The sequence below is a fragment of the Lycium barbarum genome, chromosome 4 (genome assembly GCF_019175385.1).
Source record: "Lycium barbarum isolate Lr01 chromosome 4, ASM1917538v2, whole genome shotgun sequence".
Taxonomy (NCBI): domain Eukaryota; kingdom Viridiplantae; phylum Streptophyta; class Magnoliopsida; order Solanales; family Solanaceae; genus Lycium; species Lycium barbarum.
The window spans coordinates 24,563,279-24,581,572 of NC_083340.1; the positions used below are offsets into that span (position 1 = coordinate 24,563,279).

The following is an 18,294-nucleotide window of genomic DNA, read 5'->3' on the forward strand; positions in this document are numbered from 1 at the left end:
CGGATGTAGTGGGGTGGTGGTGGTGCGTGATGGGGGAGGTGGGGTTGGGTTTATAGGTGTTGAGGTTTGGAGTTGGGGGCGGTGGTGGGGGTAGGGGGCGTACGGAGGGTGAGTTGGAAATGCGATTAGTGTGTTTTTATTAATTCGGAAAATGTTTTCCCTCAAATGTTTATGGAAAACATTTTCCAAGATCTTAAGTGCAACCAAACAAGAGAAAATAGGAAAACATTTTTTTGGAAAACACTTTCCATCATACCAAACACATCCTTAGCCTTTTTATTTTTTGTTCAAAAAGTGTCCATTTACATAATCAAGAAGGAAATTTGCCCCTATTTGCATAAGTGAGTTTTTATGTAATAAAGAAACTATATTACTTAACCGAGTAGTATTTCACTAAGGATAATCCGGTCAAAGTACTTATTTTTTTCTAGGAATTAATATTATTTTCTTAGGAGGTGTGCTAAAGACTAGTGGATACTTATTTTGATCCAGAGGAAGTATTAGATTTGTCTAAAATATTATTAGATTTTGTCCTAAAAGTGTCAAGTGACCTTTTCTCAATACACCACTTGGCTAAATATCAAGCTTAAGTACTCTCCTTTTGATATAAAGTATGGATAGATAGACATGTTTGTTCACTTTTGATCATTAGTTTTGTATTATTTTATTTTTATTAAATATTTTATACGATTGAAGTTAATATATCAAAGTCTATATCCAATTAAACACGTAAAATAATGAAAATGTAAAGGAGTAAGGAAAAACAAATTTAAAAATAAAAATACTCGTAATGGATATGTAGATGATAAAATATTGGGAATCCTCCATTTACCCGCCAATTGGCTTCCACATTATCCATTAATGACGAGTTCCTTCTAACACCTTCACTCTCCTCCAAGCTCTCAACCCAACCTTCAATTTGATCAAATGTGGGGGCAATGATCAGTCTTTCTATGAACCAAATTCATGCAAAGATGCACTCCTTACTTGCTCATATTCATATGGTGGTGCTGTTTCCTTCAAGAAAATGCTGGCAGCAAAACCCATTAGTATCGTCCTGTTCTTCCTTGCCAGTAGTGTCTGGCAGTCAGTCGAGAAGGTATTATTTGGGGAGATTCAAAAGACGCTTCCGCTCTGAACCTAATCTAAAACCACTCACTTCTCGCGTTGTTGAGCTCACTCGCACAAGGCAACTCCACCAGGTAATTACAACATACTGTTTGTTTACCCCGAATTTGGATAATCAATTGAATTTATAAATGAGGTATAGGATATGTGGTTAAGCTTTGATGTATTTTGATTAAAAGGAAATGGACTAGGTTCAGCTACGAGTAATCTGAATACTAATTGATGGTTTGCAACGAATATGTATATTTAATAATATATGGTACTGTTTGATTGAACAAATCTAAAGAGGAACACAGTAAATCCGGACCAAAATCAGATATTAAGAGGGAGAGATTTATATATTCTTGCTGTTACAAATGTTCTAGAACTCAAGAAGCCAACCCTTCAAAGTAGGATAATGGCCCCTATTATAGTTTTGCCTCATGGGCCTCATACAACATAAAGCCCTTTTGAATAAAGAAAAAACCCTAAAATGGATAAGGTTTTGTCATACTGTCTGACACCTGTACGATTGGCAGTACAATGTGGTAGAACGGTATTGACGCGTGGCAGTTGTGTAACGGATCACCCGGACCAACGGCCACGATCAACTCGGCTATGGAGAAACCGGACCAAACGGTGTCCTTTGCTTTCTTCGGATCAAGCACTCCTCCGGTCCCAAAAGAAAGTTTTCATGCTCGTTCTTCGGACTCACCGGTCTAGCATATATCCGATTTTTACCGTATACACTCTTATTTTAGAAGAAAGAATGGTTGGAAGCTAAAGAGATATACTTAAATCGGATAATATACCAAAATTTCAAATGATATACAACATTAACTGAATTATTTAGGCATCAATGTATATAATAATATACTGTACAAAAATAAATTTAAATTTATTATACATATGAGTTATAGTCAAAACATTTTCTTCTTTCAAAGAGCGGATATACGCTAGTCCAAGTAGAGTAGAAGCGCTTCTCAAAGCTAGCATTGATAAGAATTATCATTGTTATGTTGCAGTGCTACCCTGTTGTAGAAACTTTAACAAGCAGTCTATGACATGAAAATAACAGCTAATGACCATTTCATGGTTATGTATAGTTTTGTAGCACGTGGTCCTAAACTATGTTCACTACTCCAAACATTTCAATCCTCGAGGTGGCGGATTCTGGAGAACCACAACCAGATGATAATTTGGAATTTGATGAGTAAGACGTCCCAAAGGCATTTTTGAGATTTACCAGACAGACGTCCGTTATATAAAACGTGCATGAAGATCTTTTGCTCCATAATCAACTTAGAAGGTTTAGAGCCTGCGTTACACTAAGGCTAGTTCTAACCTTGTCTTTTAAAATGTTGGCAGTCTTTTTAATCATTACACTAACACTTTATTGGCACTCAGACTTAGAATCTACCTGAAGCATAATCTTGGCTATAGATTTGTTTTGATAACCGTGGTGTCCGGGCCAGCTTGCGCGCACCTCGACAAAGTCCACGGGATACCTGCCACCTCCCACCAAGGACAGATGAGAAGAAATCACCTAGCGTTTTTGTCTCTGCTGGGATTTGAACCTGAGACCTCATGATTCTCAACCCACTTCATTGACCACTAGGCCACATCCTTGGGTGCACAATCTTAGCTATAAATTGTAAATTTTTGTAGCTTGAATGTTTGAATTTCTTTCATGAAGGATAATCATTGTCTCCTTGTGTTGGAAGCACCTTTTCGTACTGACAAGTCACCAACAGAATATAAAACAATGCTACTGTATAAAACTAAATTGAACTGTTAATTTTGAAACATTTGATTTTCATACAACTTGTTTTAACTCTCAAAATTGTTCATTGAACTCTAGATTTTTGTGGAAATTGAGATTGCGAAGAAACGACATGGGCAGTTGAACACCATTGTGATGAATGCAGTGATGCATGCTTGTGTTCATTGTGCTGATATAGAATCGGCCTTAAGGGTATTTGATGAAATGTCAGGCCCAGAGGGTTGTGGTGTTGATAATATCACTTATTCTACACTTTTAAAGGTATTTGGAGCACGGTAATTTCCCTATAATTATTTTAAAAAACTGTACCCATGAGTAGGTTATAGTCTGGAATAGTGGCAATTGAAGTATTGGACATATCTAAGCATGCTTACTATTTTTCCTGGAAGGGTTTGGGTGATGCCCGAAGAATTGATCAAGCATTTCAATTACTTGAAGCTGTTGAACAAGGTACCGCTGTTGGAAGTCCAAAACTTTCGCCACCGCTTGTTAGTGGTCTGCTAAATTCTCTAATTGAAGCAGGTTAGTTTTTCCTGGAGTAAATGGAATTTCATTACATGCTTTTATTGTTCTCTGAGATCTATATTGCTGGTGCAAAATTTGGAGGCTGTAGGACTAACCTACTATCCATATTGGATATCCACTACTTAAGGCAGGACGTTAATTCCAACACATCTGAGCTATAAAATGTAGAGGATTTTATTACCATATTTTATGTTTCCAAACCAATGTTTTTTTTTTTTTTTTCTAATTGTTAGATTTTCCGAACTAAAGCTGCCAAGTCCAAATGACACCGTGATTAAATTTATTTTGATAAGTAAGCGAACATTTTATTGAAATAAAGCACACAAATTGCGCAGTGGTTACATCAGGAACCTTACAAAAAGAAATAGCTTCTGTATCCAGGAACCTTCCAAAACTTCAGTACCTATCTAGTCTAATCTGAAAGTGAACAAAGGAAACCTAAGAAAGAGATATACATCAGGTACATTCTGCATTTTGCAAAAATTTCCTCTTCTAATGATACACAACACCCATGTAAACAATGAAAAACAAATTTGACTGTCGCCAGAAAACTCTGCGACAATTATGCTTTCCGTCTCTGAACATTGCTGGTCATTGTACAATGATTATAAAATTTATTTTCATCTTAGCTCTTATACATGTGAGAAATAAGAAGGAAGAGAAGAAATTGAGAAAATGAAATGACAACTGTCTTATGCCTGAATTCTTTATAAATACTATCTATAATATACATATAGTTAATTTATGCGATAACAGACATGAATACGTACAATACAGTGTTGCATCTAACAACAACAACAAACAAACCCAGTGTAATCTCACAAGTGTGGTCACCGTGTTGCATCTCATTAATATAGCTCCATGACCTTTTTATGCAACAATCTGAGATAGTTTTTCTACCACTAGCCACGTTGTAGCATCATGTATCATGTGTGGCCTTTTCAAGAATGAGATGATTAATGAGTTTGTGGAAGAAAATAAGACAAGAGGAAAGACATTTTTCATTATTCTTTACTTTCTCTACTAACTAGTTATTTTATTTCCTTCCGTATTTTTAATGTTTCCACACATTGTCAGGTGGTGCTTTATTATTGAATATAGTTTCTTGTCAAGATTAATTTCTTGGCTTGTTTAATATACCTCCTTTACTTCTGCCTTTCTAGTGCAGGGGATCTACGCCGTGCTAATGGTCTTCTTGCACGATATGGTTTTGTACTTCACGAGGGTGGATCTGTCTTGGTCTACAACTTATTGATGAAGGTCTTCTGCTTACCCACAAGTTTAACTTCCGTATTTGTTGGATCTCTGCATTTATCATTCTATGTAAAATATTTTATACACCGAATTATTCCTCAGAGCCATTTCCAAAATTTCAGGGGTACATAAGCACAGGTAATCCTGAGGCAGCATTAAGTTTGCATGATGAAATACTAAGACATGGACTGATCCTGGATAAGCTCACATATAATACACTAATCCTAGCATGTGTGGAGACTGGAAAGTTGGATGTTGCGATGCAGTTCTTTGAGGGCATGAAGGTTTCACCTCTGAACTCCAAAGGCCAGTTTAGAGCCTCATTATTTGCTCACATGATGTTGCACACATTATTGTTACCTGAAAAGTGTGTATTTGACTGGTGCAGGACAGAGCGCAAACTGTTGAAGATGATGACATTTTCCCGGATGTAGTCACCTACACTACGTTGCTAAAGGTGTGTGTGTGAGATACCTTTTGTATACAGTTAAAATCGTTTTTTGGAACTCCTGCTATGGAAATGAGATAAATACGTGTCAGATAAAGTGAACAATAGTTGAAAATCTGAGATGTTGTGCTGTTGATCTTAGTTCATTTTTATTCATACGAAGTTATACATCTTCACGTAAACTACCTTTTCCATTAAATTCACAATGTAGTAATTCTTTCACCATATAAGTATATGGTTTTAACGTAAAAGACTCAACTGAAGCTTTGCCAGAAATCTGTACAATCTTACATTTAATATTGATGAGTTAGGTTTCTGCTGTCATTTCTTGTTAGTGTCTAGAATTTCTGCTCCTTTTTGTAGGGTTTTGGTCATGCGCAGGATCTTCTTTCAGTTCAAAAGATTGTCATAGAAATGAAATCATCCAACAATTTGCATATCGATCGAGTTGCTTACACTGCAATCATTGATGCCTTCTTGAATTGTGGGACAATAAAAGGTATGGTCTATGCAGATATTACTGAAACTTCTACAACTCAGGGTTATGACAGTATATTTAAATAACTCATGTCAATTCCAGAAGGCTATCACTGGTGAAACTGAAATAATATTCAACACAAAATCGTACATATTGAATCTTAGCATCTACAGAAAAGGGTCTAAAAGGCATGAATTGAGACAAATTGCTTCCATGAGAAATTTACCGTGTATGTCATGTGAAATCTTCTCTATGTGCAAGCATATCAGCTTTCTTTGAGTTCCTCCCCTCACAATTTGATAAACTGATTCAGGTCACAAAGACCAAACTGATCAGTCTGGGAATCAACTTTAGATGTTAATTGGTATGTCTTTTTGAAACAAAATTTATAGATTTAGAAGTGACATATAAACTTATTGGGGACCATATGCCAATGTAGGGATAAGTGTGAGATTTAGAACATCCTTTTTAGAAATTCCCTAATTTGCCTGAGATTATTTATGACAAGAGTAGTATGCAATGATAGGGACATGAATAAGGTGGAATAGTTACAGAAATTCCATATAGCCGACCACAACTTGATGGGATTGAGGAGTAGTAGTTTTTATAGAAATCATGTGCAAAGTTCTATTACCACTAGTCTTAGCATTGAGAAACTTTCAAGAACTATTTGAAAAGTTCATGGCAGAAGAGAAATCTGTTTTGACCTTTCGGTAGGTCCACTAGAATAGGATACAGTGAGTACCCTTTAAGTCGCCATCAGATATACATTTTTCTCCATGACAAGTGAAAAAGAATGATAAAGTACAACTGATAAAAGAAAGAAGAGTAGCTTTAATTTGACTTTTATCAGTTTACCTCCTCCTGTCGCTGCCTCCCTGGCCAAACATATTCAGTAATCTGTTGGGAGGAGTCCATTATTTGAGTTCAGTGCTTCCCTGGTCTATGTTTCAAGTCTTTTGAAAATGGTTTCACAAAAACATTAGTGCTTGAAAAATGGTACCTTTTCAGCATCGCTTTTTCATATTTGATTTTCCGACAATCAGACCACATTTAAGTTTCAGAGTTCAAACCCTTAGAGGTTATCTGTGTATCAATTGAAAAGTTATCTAGTCAGATAATGAGCTTTCTGTTTAAGAAGCAAGGGTTTTTTAAATTAAGTAGCTAACACTGTTAGCTGGCAGATCAGGAAAGAGGAAATGGGATCTCAAGAACCTTCAGAAGAAAGGTTTAGACAAACTCCAAAGTTCCATTAGAAATGTTAACTTCGTATAACATATCACTGAAGAAATACAGCTAGTCAATAGATCTACTCTTTATTTGGTGAGATCAGTAGGAGATTTCACATTTTTAGTTTATTCAGTATCGAGTAAAAGCAACTGTGCTAAGGTTTTGACAAGTATGAAAAACTTGCTGGAGTGCAGAAAACATTGGCAAGATTCTTTCAACAATGATTAGCTCTGTGAAGTCTAAAACATTTATGACAGTGAGGCTTCTGTCCACATCAGGGTTGTATTTTAAAGAACAAAACTGTGAGCCCCATTGGGATCTGGGCTGAAATGGAGAGTATCACTTCTCACACAACAATACATCAAACATTTTTTTTTGGATCTAGTAATAACAACAATTTATCAGACATGTACATGGTGCTTGTTGCTAGGCCTCCTGGCTGTCACAGATCAACCATTACTATATACAGAAGCCGTTGGCAGGCTGATATCTGGGAACTGTCCCACATTAATAAGTTAAATGAAGTGTAATTAACACCTTCATAAGGGTGAGGAGCATGTCACTCCACAGAAGTGCCTTATATGATGGAAATGTTCTTAAGGATAGTGGGCAACTCTGGTAATACCTCTTATATTGCAAATAGATGCAGTGCAGTAAGATATATCATCATTTATGGAACTGAGTTATATCCCTTTTGAAAGAATTAGTAATTGCGTAGGTGTTTATTGTTATTGGTATTATGGGTTCATGTAAATCAATTTTGGAATATTTGCCAATTTCCTTTTCTTTTTCTCTCACAGGAAAGAAGAAAAACATTGGAATCTGGAAAATATTCCTAAATTCCTATACCTCTAGACTAATGACTTTTTATCACCATTAATTGGTTTATGTATTTAATCTCTTAATGAAGTGTGTTTTCTATAGTATGAATATGCAGCATATCCATCTCCTAAGAAGCTGAAGATCTCCATTTTGGGGAGATTCATGCTTAAATGCAAAAATCAATGTGCACTCTCGTGTTGTTTGATTCTCTTCCAAGTAGCTTATACGGTATTGTTATTGCTGATATGGCTTATCTTCCTCCTTGACATGACTGAACCTGCAAGTTGTAAATCCCTTGCTTAATTTATCCGTACTTACTATCCTGAGTTTCACTCATAAAAGAGTCCGTATTCTCCTTTGTATCCTGCTTTATAGTTATCCATCTTATATTTTCAGCTGCATGGACAACTTCAATAAAAGAAAGAAAACAGATTTTAATCGTTTAAAGGAAAGAAAGAAAGTAGATTTAGAGTGCAACTTGAGCAATAATTTCTCTCGCACTCAAACTTTTGTTTTCGTCGTTATAATGTGTAAAGTTTAACTAATTAAAGAAAAGAGTGTGTAAGTTATGACTGTGTTGATTATTCTCAAGAAAACGCTATTATTTTGTTGATGGTTTTTCTGCTACCTCCACTGTCACTTTGCATATTGAATATTTGTGCACAATATGATAGGCGCTCTGACTGTGTATGGGGAACTAGTAAAGAAAGCTGGAGAAGATTCTCGCTTACGGCCAAAGCCTCATCTCTTCCTTGCTCTGATGCGCGCTTTTGCTGTTAGAGGAGAGTATGAAATGGTTAAAAAACTGCATGGACGCATGTGGATGGATTCATCTGGAACAATCACCTCTAAAGTTAATGAAGAGGCTGATCATCTCCTGATGGAGGCAGCATTAAACAATGGGCAGGTACTTTCTGCATACTTGATCTTGAAGTTCTTAGGCACCAGCTCAAGTAAGTCTGGACTGCTATATATGTTCCACTTTCCCTGGAAATCATCTTACCACTGTTTCATAGACATTGTTCTTGATTTATGTAAAGAAGAGGTTACACTTAGTGCTGTGGACAAAATTACTTTATAATTTAAAACCTAGGCAAAATAAGTTGGAGAAATCAATCTGTAGAGGTGAAAGGAGGATAATCCCTTCCAGTGGAGATGGTTACAACAAGTTGAAGACAAATTATATGAAAACTTTTTCATTGATATTATTGTCACGGCCCAAGCTCAATTGGTATTTTCTGCCTTGGCCAACCTCTTTGGGCCACCTCAAGGCTTTTGGGCCTCATGATTTTGTCTCTTGGGCTTTACCCAAAAGGAGCTTTGACATTTAAATCCTAAACTCACGTTTATATGATCAAAAAATTTCCCTTGATGTGTGATTTGCCTAATCAAGTTTCACAAGGAACCTCCTTTCGAGTTCAACTGCCAGTGGTCCGTGGGTTGTTACGCTCAACCCCCTTAGGGAGTCAACATTTTGCTGAGTTTTGCCCCATCATCCTACTAGGGAAGGTATCGGCTTTGATACCACATGTCACGGCTCAGGCCCAACTACCAGTATATTGTTCACTTTGGCCCTACCCTCTAGGCCACCTCAAGGCTTTGGGGCTCCACGATTTTGTTCGCTTGGGTTTTAATCCAAAAAGCGCCTCAACAGTTGAATCCTAAAATTCGCTCTTATATGACTCCTAACTTTCCCTTTCCATTTTGATGTGATTTGCCAAAGGCAAGTTTCACATTGAACCCCTGTCGAGTTCAACCACCAGCAATCCGTGGATTGTAATTATTTATTATTTAATACGATTTCTTTAAGGTTCAATTGCTAAGATCTCAGTTACAGAAACTTTGCGAAGATCCCATACTATTCTGGAAGCTCGTAGCATTTTTCCCGATAAACCCCAATTTAATGTCGAATTCTGGCGTAAGTTCCTTGGCTTGGACAGAGAATTTAGTCCATGTTGCTATTCATGCACCTAGAGGGGATTACGTTCGGTGGAATAATTTCTTAGATGTATTACCGCATCCCCAGGGGTTAGGCCCACTTATTACAGATCAATGGAATCTTTATGCTCAAAATGCCGATTCAAGTAGTCATTTATTTGGTATCGCCCAAGGGGTAGGAGCTGCCATTCTAACTCTTCTCGGGGTTCCCATCACAACGCAAATTTTATGGTCTACTATAGTGCCCATTTTGGGAACGTCCTGTGCCAAAGTTACTGAGGGGTAAGTCGCCAATCCCTAGACTATTTTGCTCCCCTAGCTTTTGTCTCTCGGTGTCAGTGTCGGCCCAACAGAGTGCTTTCGCAGTTGGTGTTCTTGTCTATCTTTGCGCATTTCACCGCTCCACGGAAATTCCCTCGGGAAATATTGATCAACTTCCTAACGGAGAGCTGACTTCCTATGAGTAATTGGGATCATAACAAGTTCATGAAAAGTACCTTTCAGGGGAATCGACTCATCTACAACTCAATGTGATTTGCCTAAGGCAAGTTTCACATCTAACTCCCCTTTTCGAGTTCAACCGCCAGCGACCTGTGGGCTATTACAATTATAATGATTTTTTTATTATTTAATACTGATTTCTTTAAGGTTCAACGGTCAAGATCTCAGTTATAGAAAAATAGTGATAGACTTCCTAACAGAGAATTGAGTTCGTATGAGAAATTCGAACCATAACAAGCTCATGAAAAGTACCTTCCACTGGATTCAACTCATCAACTCATTTTTGGAAACAGGATGTGTTCCTACTTAGGAGGGGCAAAATGAGAGTAAGGCAGAGCATCTAACCTGATTGCTTGTTGACATGTTTGGGGAAATAGGAGGCTGAGGTGGCAGGATTGACCTAGCGCTCTATGGGAGTGATGTTGGTCTCACCACTCCTTCGAGTTCCTTATAAGCTTAGCATAAAAAGAGGTGCTTCTACACCTAAGGTGGTAAAAAAGATGTTCTTGTTCTTCTGGTTCCCAAACCCACTTCATCTTTCAAGATTGGATTGGAGATTTGATAGAGCTGCTAAGTGTGAAGCTGGATCGAGAACAAGTCTGTGTTGTCAAAGGCGAAAAGCTTTAAAAAGCACTCCAGTTTTATTGGGACTTTTAGCGCAAAACACAGCTAAACTGCTTAGTTAAATAAAAGTATATATGTAATGAAAGAAAAAAGTAACATATTCATTTATAATATTTTACTTTACGATTATACATCTCTATTTACCCCGGTGCGGAAAGCGCCAAAAAAAAGTCCTTTTAAAAAAAATACATCTCTTTGCCGATTATATTTATTGTTTACTACTCCTCGATTCAAGATATAACTCATGGGAATGAGGCGCCCGCCTTAATGCCTTGCCTACACTGAAGCACATCTTAAGCAAGGCTAAGCACCTTCCAGACCTTTCCTGAGTTTCAAGGCTTAAGCGCACCTTAAATGAGCTTTTGACAACACTGGGACAAACTGCTATTGACTGCTTCACCTATCTATTCTATTATGGTTAGCTTGGAGACATCAAAGGAAGACCATCATCCAGTGTTGTGAAAAGCGATTACTTCACTGCTCAAAGCGATAAAGTGAGGGGAGGTGAGGCGACCAAGTAACGCTTCTAGGGTGTGAGGCAAAGCGACTTCAAAGAAGCGGTCGCTTCTTGGACAGAAGCGAGACTTTGTCCGTGTACAAGCAGATAAGGATCTTATGTCACTGGTGACTGGCCGGTCTATCTAGTATCTAGTACTAGGACTACCTGAGTGATTCAAGCTTTTTTCATCCCTTTGGCCTTTGGGTTTCTTGGGTTAAACTAAGTTCTTGTTATGATAGTGGTAATACCTTTGTTATTGCAACTTCCAAGATAGTTTGAGAAAGAAACTAAAAAACAGTAATTTATTTCTCCTTTTTCTTTCTGGGCTAAATGAGTTTTAGCATTTATTTGATCATCGTCTAGGCATTTTCTACTTCACCTGAGCTGATAGTGGATACTACTATCTGGTTATTTCTTTTCATGTTTAAACCCTTTTTGTCATTCAACAATCCATCTTTTATTACGAAAATAATGAGTGGTAACCACAAGCAGTCGCTATATGAATTATGAAGTGTTCGCAGAAGCTCATTTAATTGTTTCAGTTTGAATTTATCGTTGTTCTTCCTCCCTTGTGCATTCTGTTTTTCGTTGAATGGAACTCTGGTTGGTTGCTCAAAACTGATGTTAAAATACTATGCTTCTTCTTTTTAAGCCTTTTGTTTTTTTGTTGAATTATGTGAACTGTCTCGTCTAAACAGTTAAACAAAGAATGATCAGCTTTATATATTTTCCTTAGGTCTGCAACACGCCTCTTGTGACCTATTTTTTTCCTTTAAATCGAGCACGTGAAAATATTTTTATTGATGGGTGGCAGTGTGACTGGAACTTAGGACCTATGTTTATAACGGTATCAAGTTGCATTGTATGAAGCGCCTTATCTAAAATCTGAACTGGTGAAGAGGGACGCTTGTATATAATTATTTTAGGTCTGCAACACTGTATTTAAACCCAATTGACTCGCAACAACCTTGCGTCAATATAATTTACTTGTTTTTTTGAGATCATTCAGCTATTCTACTTATTATATCTTATCTTTGAAGTTTAAATATGTTTCAGAAGAGCACTTCTCAAGTCTTGGATCGACCATGTTGTATATAATTTATGGACATGAAAACCTTTGCTAATGTTTTTTCCGACGAGTACCTATGCTAATCGTTGCTCAATTGTCCTTTTTCAGTTGGATTTGGCCCTACAGTACATGAAAGGCCATATTGAGAAATGGAAGCAAATACCATGGGCTAGTCGAGGTGGAATGGTAAGCCTTAGTCTCTGATACTTTCTTTTACTTGAGTTCCAAATAATACAATTACTTGGCTCCTTTTTTTTAAAAAATAAAAATAAATAAATAGCTCAATTACTTGGCTCCTTTATGATATACTAGATTCAGTTTGTGCTTAAGCTTAGAGTTTTTCAACTTCATGGGGCACATGTAGTGCCAACCTTTCCAAAATAAGGGCACTAAAAATTGCACCGAGATTTATCCAAGCAGTGTCATATCTAGAAAGTGGTAGATGGTATTCTACATGTCATCCTTCACACCTCTCACACAGAAAAAAGAAACTTAAAATAAAAAAATCACAGTAAATCTGTCCGGAGCTGGAACTTTATTTCCTTGGAATCCTTTTGGCTGTCACCACTTCCTATTTAGGGTAAGCAAGAAATATCCATCCTTTGGTCATTGTTTGTTCTTTGAAGCTGATAGAACCAAGCAATGCTTTTCCCAATCTTGCAATCAGACTTTAAGCAAACTGTCATTGATCTGAAGCTGTTTGATGCTATCATATCTCTTTGAATTTCCAATTCTAGGGAAGATTCAGGAACACATACGCCTGATTCCTTCTTGTCCTTCCTTGCAGTATTCCTCATCAGAGAGAGCATGTTCTATTCCAGTGAGTCTGACTCTTTGATCTTTGGTTTAATGTTGGAGATTTTTGCCATCAATATATCCCAAAAAATGAGTCCATTCTCTGGAATCTAGATCCTCTAACAAATCTATGTCGGGGGCCACTATGAAACTGGGCTTCCCACCAACCTGTATGTTCATCACTGTGCAACAAGTTCGCCATCCCTCTACCTTGGACCCACATCTTCACGGGGAAGAGAAATCTAACATATGGAGGTTCACGTAGAATTGAGGCATGATCAGAAACAACTACGATACATTGATTAGGAGAACTAAGAGTCTAAGACTTCCAAGTTCTTCTCAATCTCATAAGAGGAGCTGAGATATCTCGAAGTGTTAGATACACAATACTTTCTCCTCATCAAGCTCTAGTTTCTACTGCTTTCAGGTAGTTTAGGATTGTCTTCGTCATATTTTTTTGAGCGATTAATTCTCGTGTCATTCCTAGGTATAGAGATGTATGAATCGAATCAGAGATGAGTTTTTTTCCAATCTTTGAATCTTATGCAGTAACTTAGAATCCATAAGATTTATTCACATAAAACTAGTGGAACAGTGTATAGATTTCAAGCAAATCAGGCAAGCAGAAGCTTATACATCGAAGAGTTCTTTTTTTGTTCCTTTTTTTCCCTTTAGTTTGGGATTTTCCTTCTGTTTGATGTTTCACATGGTACTTGTGTTGCTTCTTGGACTTCCTATTGATATCTGTTTCATATCTTTCAGACCACCTACCTATAATACAGTTTAATACTATTGCAGGTTGCTCTGCGAATTGAAGCATTACTTGGTTTCAGTGTTTCTATATTTAGTCCTTGCATACTGCCACAGGTATGCAATCTCATTTTGCATTCTCAGAACAATTGATGTCAACTAATTCCTTTGTTTGCCAGGCAAGCACTATATTTGTAATTATGGTAGAGATGAGCTTTCATTACTTTTTCTGCTTCAAATTCTCATCACTGTGATATCTGTAATATTTGCTTTTCTGCTCTGAGACTGAGCTTGTATGGAGAAATAGGTAAATGCAGAAGAAGCTGAGTTTGTGCCATAAATTGCTATAAAGATAATAGAAGTTGGCAATGTTCAGTCTGTTGGTAGTGTTGTTTGGTATTATTTAGCTTATATGTATATACAACATTGTTAGGGTGATTTCTTCTTTTTCCTGGTGCAGGTGTCAGTACGTGATACTATTGAGCATATCATGGTTCCATTTTCTGAAGCAAGGCCACTGCAAGCTACCCTGAAACTAAAGGAAGTGGTCATGCGTTTCTTTAAGGATTCGACTGTTCCAGTCATAGATGATTGGGGAAGTTGTGTTGGAATACTGCATTGTGAAGACTGCAATGAGGTACTTTATCTATGACCTCTCTGATCTATTTCGCTATCTTTGTTCTATGCATGGCATTATTCTCTAGTTTGTCTTGGTGTGCTTCTGAAACATTATACTCTCTCCTACAGCTACAACTCCACTTTTGTAATATCTTTCGCATTCGGTTACATCGTCTATTAGCAGCGTGTGAATGTTATCCCTGATATGGCAATCTAATCACTACCACTGTTCATGTGTGATAATAAGAGCATATATCCTTGAGAATATAGAGTTTCTAATGATGATCGATTGAATTAGCTCATTAGCTGTCAGAAGGAAGGGGGGGGGGGGGGGGATGTAAATACGAAAACTTTGGATTTTTAAAATATACTAATCAATAAAGAGTCCCTCCTATCCAATTTTTAAAAACTTGAGTTTTGACTCTTAAATAAAAGCCTCAAAAAAGGCTCTTTTAATTCAATGCCCCTACTATGTCTCAATCAGCACGTCGTTGGACATTTTTTCAAGATAGTGCTAGGGATTCAGTTACTGCTTAAGCGATCCCTTCCTAAACGTCTTCATCCAGTCAATGGCATCCATATCATAGAGACTTAGGCTTCGCAGATGGACGAGAGCCTTTCTCTGGATACTGATAGAACACAATCCAAGGAACAATTATCATTTTTCTAACCCATGGAACTAAGCAGGAAAACAGAAGCATCTCTTATTAATTCTGCATTTTTCATCCTTCCATTTTCTCCAACTTCAATGGAAAGGAAATAATGGTCATTCCTGATGGAAGAAGTCAACCTCCTTGAAAATGACTGGTTGATCTTATCCAACAGTTTGAAAAAATAAAAGCGACAAGGTGGGAAGTATTGGTCTTCATTTAAGCAATTATTAACCTACCTCTCATAGGGTTGGAGTTATCTGCTTCTGCATGGCATCAAACTCCAGAAGACTAGTATATGAGAGAGTTCAATAGTGGGTATCAGACGATGAAAGCTGCTTAAGATTGTGACATGTAAGAATAGATACCTACTTCTCAATGTACAGGTCTGAAAGAGTGCTGCTAGTTCAATCATGCGAAGAAGATATGCAGAAGCATCATTAGTGTGTGAGTCCATAGTTCTAGGATTGAAGGGGGATTTTAGAAGGAAACAAAAAAGTCTGTCAGATGAGATTTGAATCTGAAGAAAAATGGCAACTAAGGTAGTGCCATGAATAAATTTGTGAAAAAGATCTTGTAGATTGTGGAATAGAATGGAAAGGAGTAACTTCTTGTCTGGTGGTAGTTAGGGCATTAGTGGAACTATATTATGTTACATGGAAGTAGGATCAGATGTATACACTGAGCAAGGCCTTTGAAATGAATTCCTGTTATTACCTACTAACTCCAACCTGAACAAGCCAAGTATGTGCAATTTTTAGGGTACGAAGAGCATCATGAAAGGAGAAGTGTTACCCTTGTGTTACACAATAGAAGGATACCTACCAAAGTGAAAGGTAAGTTCTAGAAGACAGTTATAAGACCGACAATTTTATATGGTAGTGAATGTTGAGCCGCTAAAGTCCAACATATCGACAAGATAAGTGTTGCACAGATGCAAATGCTAAGATGGATGTGCATTCATACAAGACCAGATAAGATTAAAAATAGCCACATTTGCTAGAATGGGAAGTAGCACGCATTGAGGATAAAACGAGAGAAGAATGCTTAAGATGGTTTTGTCTTCTCTTGCGTCGACCCACAGATGCACCCGTCCATAGGTGTGAAACTAGCGTGAGTGAAGGTGCTAAAGGGGATGAGGTAGACCTAACATCACATGCATGGAAATTGTCTAAAGACCTGCAATTTCTTGGAATCAAAGCAGACTTTGCTAAAGATGGAAGAAAAAGATCCATATAGGTGATATGTACTAGTTGGGAATAGGTTTTAGTCTTTTGAGTTCGTTGATTTGAACCTATTGCTTTTCTTGGAGTGTTTGACCTTATCGTGATTTATATGCCTAATAAAAATATAGAGAACTTTTATTATTATTATTTTATTTATATATTTAACTTACTTTTTTTTGGGGGGGGGGGGGGGGGGTTATGATGATGACATGAATTGAGCTTAAATGGGGAAACACGGTCAGTGAGGGTTCATATAGCCGACTCCCAACTTGTTTGAGACTGAGCTATAGTTTTACAAGAGCATCATGACCATATGTTTTGGGAAAGTAGTAAACAACTTAACTGGCTGAAGTTTTTAAGCTATAGAGCCCAAGAAACAGCTTCCTAACTTGTTTTATTTTTGGAATAAGGCTATTCTGAATTCTAGACATATCTATTTATCAATAAAGGATGACATATTAACTAAGAACTTGGAGTCTTTTTGCGTTTAGCTCCAGGATCACTAGAAACTACATACTGATCTAGATAAAGTAAAACTGTAGAAGGAGAATGTATGATGCCTATGATTACATGAAGGGATACTTAGGGCTTAATGATGAAAAACTGAAAGGAACACAAAGTTGAGTGCTGATCATTCAGAGTATCGGGGCTCGAAAATGGCGTAAGTACAACTGAAAGAGAAAAAGGGTGAAAGATATGGTTGATGATTTGCTCTGTCAAGTTGCTTGAAATCCTGTTCATAGTCATGTCCGTAAGCATCCTTGATGGTGCTATAGCCTGACCATTGTCAGGATAATAGAGTTCTAGTATGTTTTGGTGAATCGCGAGGAAGGAAAGCTGTCAATGACAGGGGCGGAGGTAGGTATAACATGTACTTTCGGCAGAACCCGGTACATTTGGCACAAACTCCATGTGTTAAGAGAGCAACTAAATTTGTGCAACTTAAATTCAGGACCCAATTACTAACACTTGAGATCGTTGTCCTAGAATCTAGAACCTCAAATCGGGGATCCACCTCTTGCCAATGACCATCAGAGTACTAGGAGTTAAATAGAAAGAGAGCAATCCTTGAGCAAGACACTGCTAAGTGGTTGGCATTTTCTCAGCTCCACGCCTTCGCTAACTTCAGGCTACACCGACTATTTCTCATCCTTCATTCTGTTTACTGTTCACATATAATTGATTTGTACTTGTTGTCTCAGAAAACTGCTTGAGTTCATTGTGGAATATAGAAGATGAGTTGAATAAAAACAGAAGCGAATATTCTAAATTCCTGCTTTCACTGTCTTATTGAGTAGTTAAATTGGTTGTCTATTGCTCAGAGACTGAATTAGAACTAGAACACCGACAAGCCTGAGTTGTGGAGTTCTTCTAATGTTTTTTGATGCCTATTGTTGCAGCTGGATGCGCCACTTTCAGCCATGATGAGAAGTCCACCTCCTTCTGTGACAACCTCAACATCCATTGGTCGCGTTATTGATCTAATGCTAGAGAAGAGGTACAAAATGGTTATTGTTGCAAAATACGAAAATGTGCGCGGAATGTTTTACAGCTCCAATGTAAGAGCTGTCGGAGTTTTTACATCTGAACAGTTATATAAGCTTGCTCCAACTTCATCACAACTAGCCATTCAAAATTCTTCTGCCTGTAGAGAACCTATTGAAATTTGTAGATAGAATACCTCGAGAAAGGGAATTTGCATGAGCTTTTCTTTTTCCATTGTAGAGTAGGCTATCATTTCTTTTGGGCTGCTGAGTTCTTTGTGTGTCACTTATCGCGTGGTAGATTGCGATACTATCGACTTTGAATGGTTCGATTATCTGTTCAACTATACATAATGTTGGTGTTGGATTTGTGACAGAAATATTCACGGTATATGGGAACTTTGGAGTTGTTGAGAGAATTTAAATAAATAAATATGTTACCGTCGACTGGACCAAAATTAATGGAAAAACAGGTCTTCATCGCATTACTGTT

General features: G+C 37.4%; 1 protein-coding gene across 1 annotated transcript; it reads left to right on the forward strand.

The window, feature by feature from the left end:
• The first annotated feature begins 821 nt into the window (after window positions 1–821).
• On the forward strand, window positions 822–18,181 carry LOC132635602 (pentatricopeptide repeat-containing protein At5g10690). The gene is made up of 12 exons (XM_060352051.1): window positions 822–1,202; window positions 2,969–3,151; window positions 3,280–3,412; window positions 4,584–4,675; window positions 4,792–4,953; window positions 5,058–5,126; window positions 5,481–5,616; window positions 8,322–8,554; window positions 12,387–12,464; window positions 13,872–13,940; window positions 14,284–14,460; window positions 17,718–18,181. Exons 1-12 carry the CDS (start codon window positions 939–941, stop codon window positions 17,991–17,993), a joined length of 1,872 nt encoding a protein of 623 aa, XP_060208034.1. The 5' UTR covers window positions 822–938; the 3' UTR covers window positions 17,994–18,181.
• The last annotated feature ends 113 nt before the right edge of the window (window positions 18,182–18,294 follow it).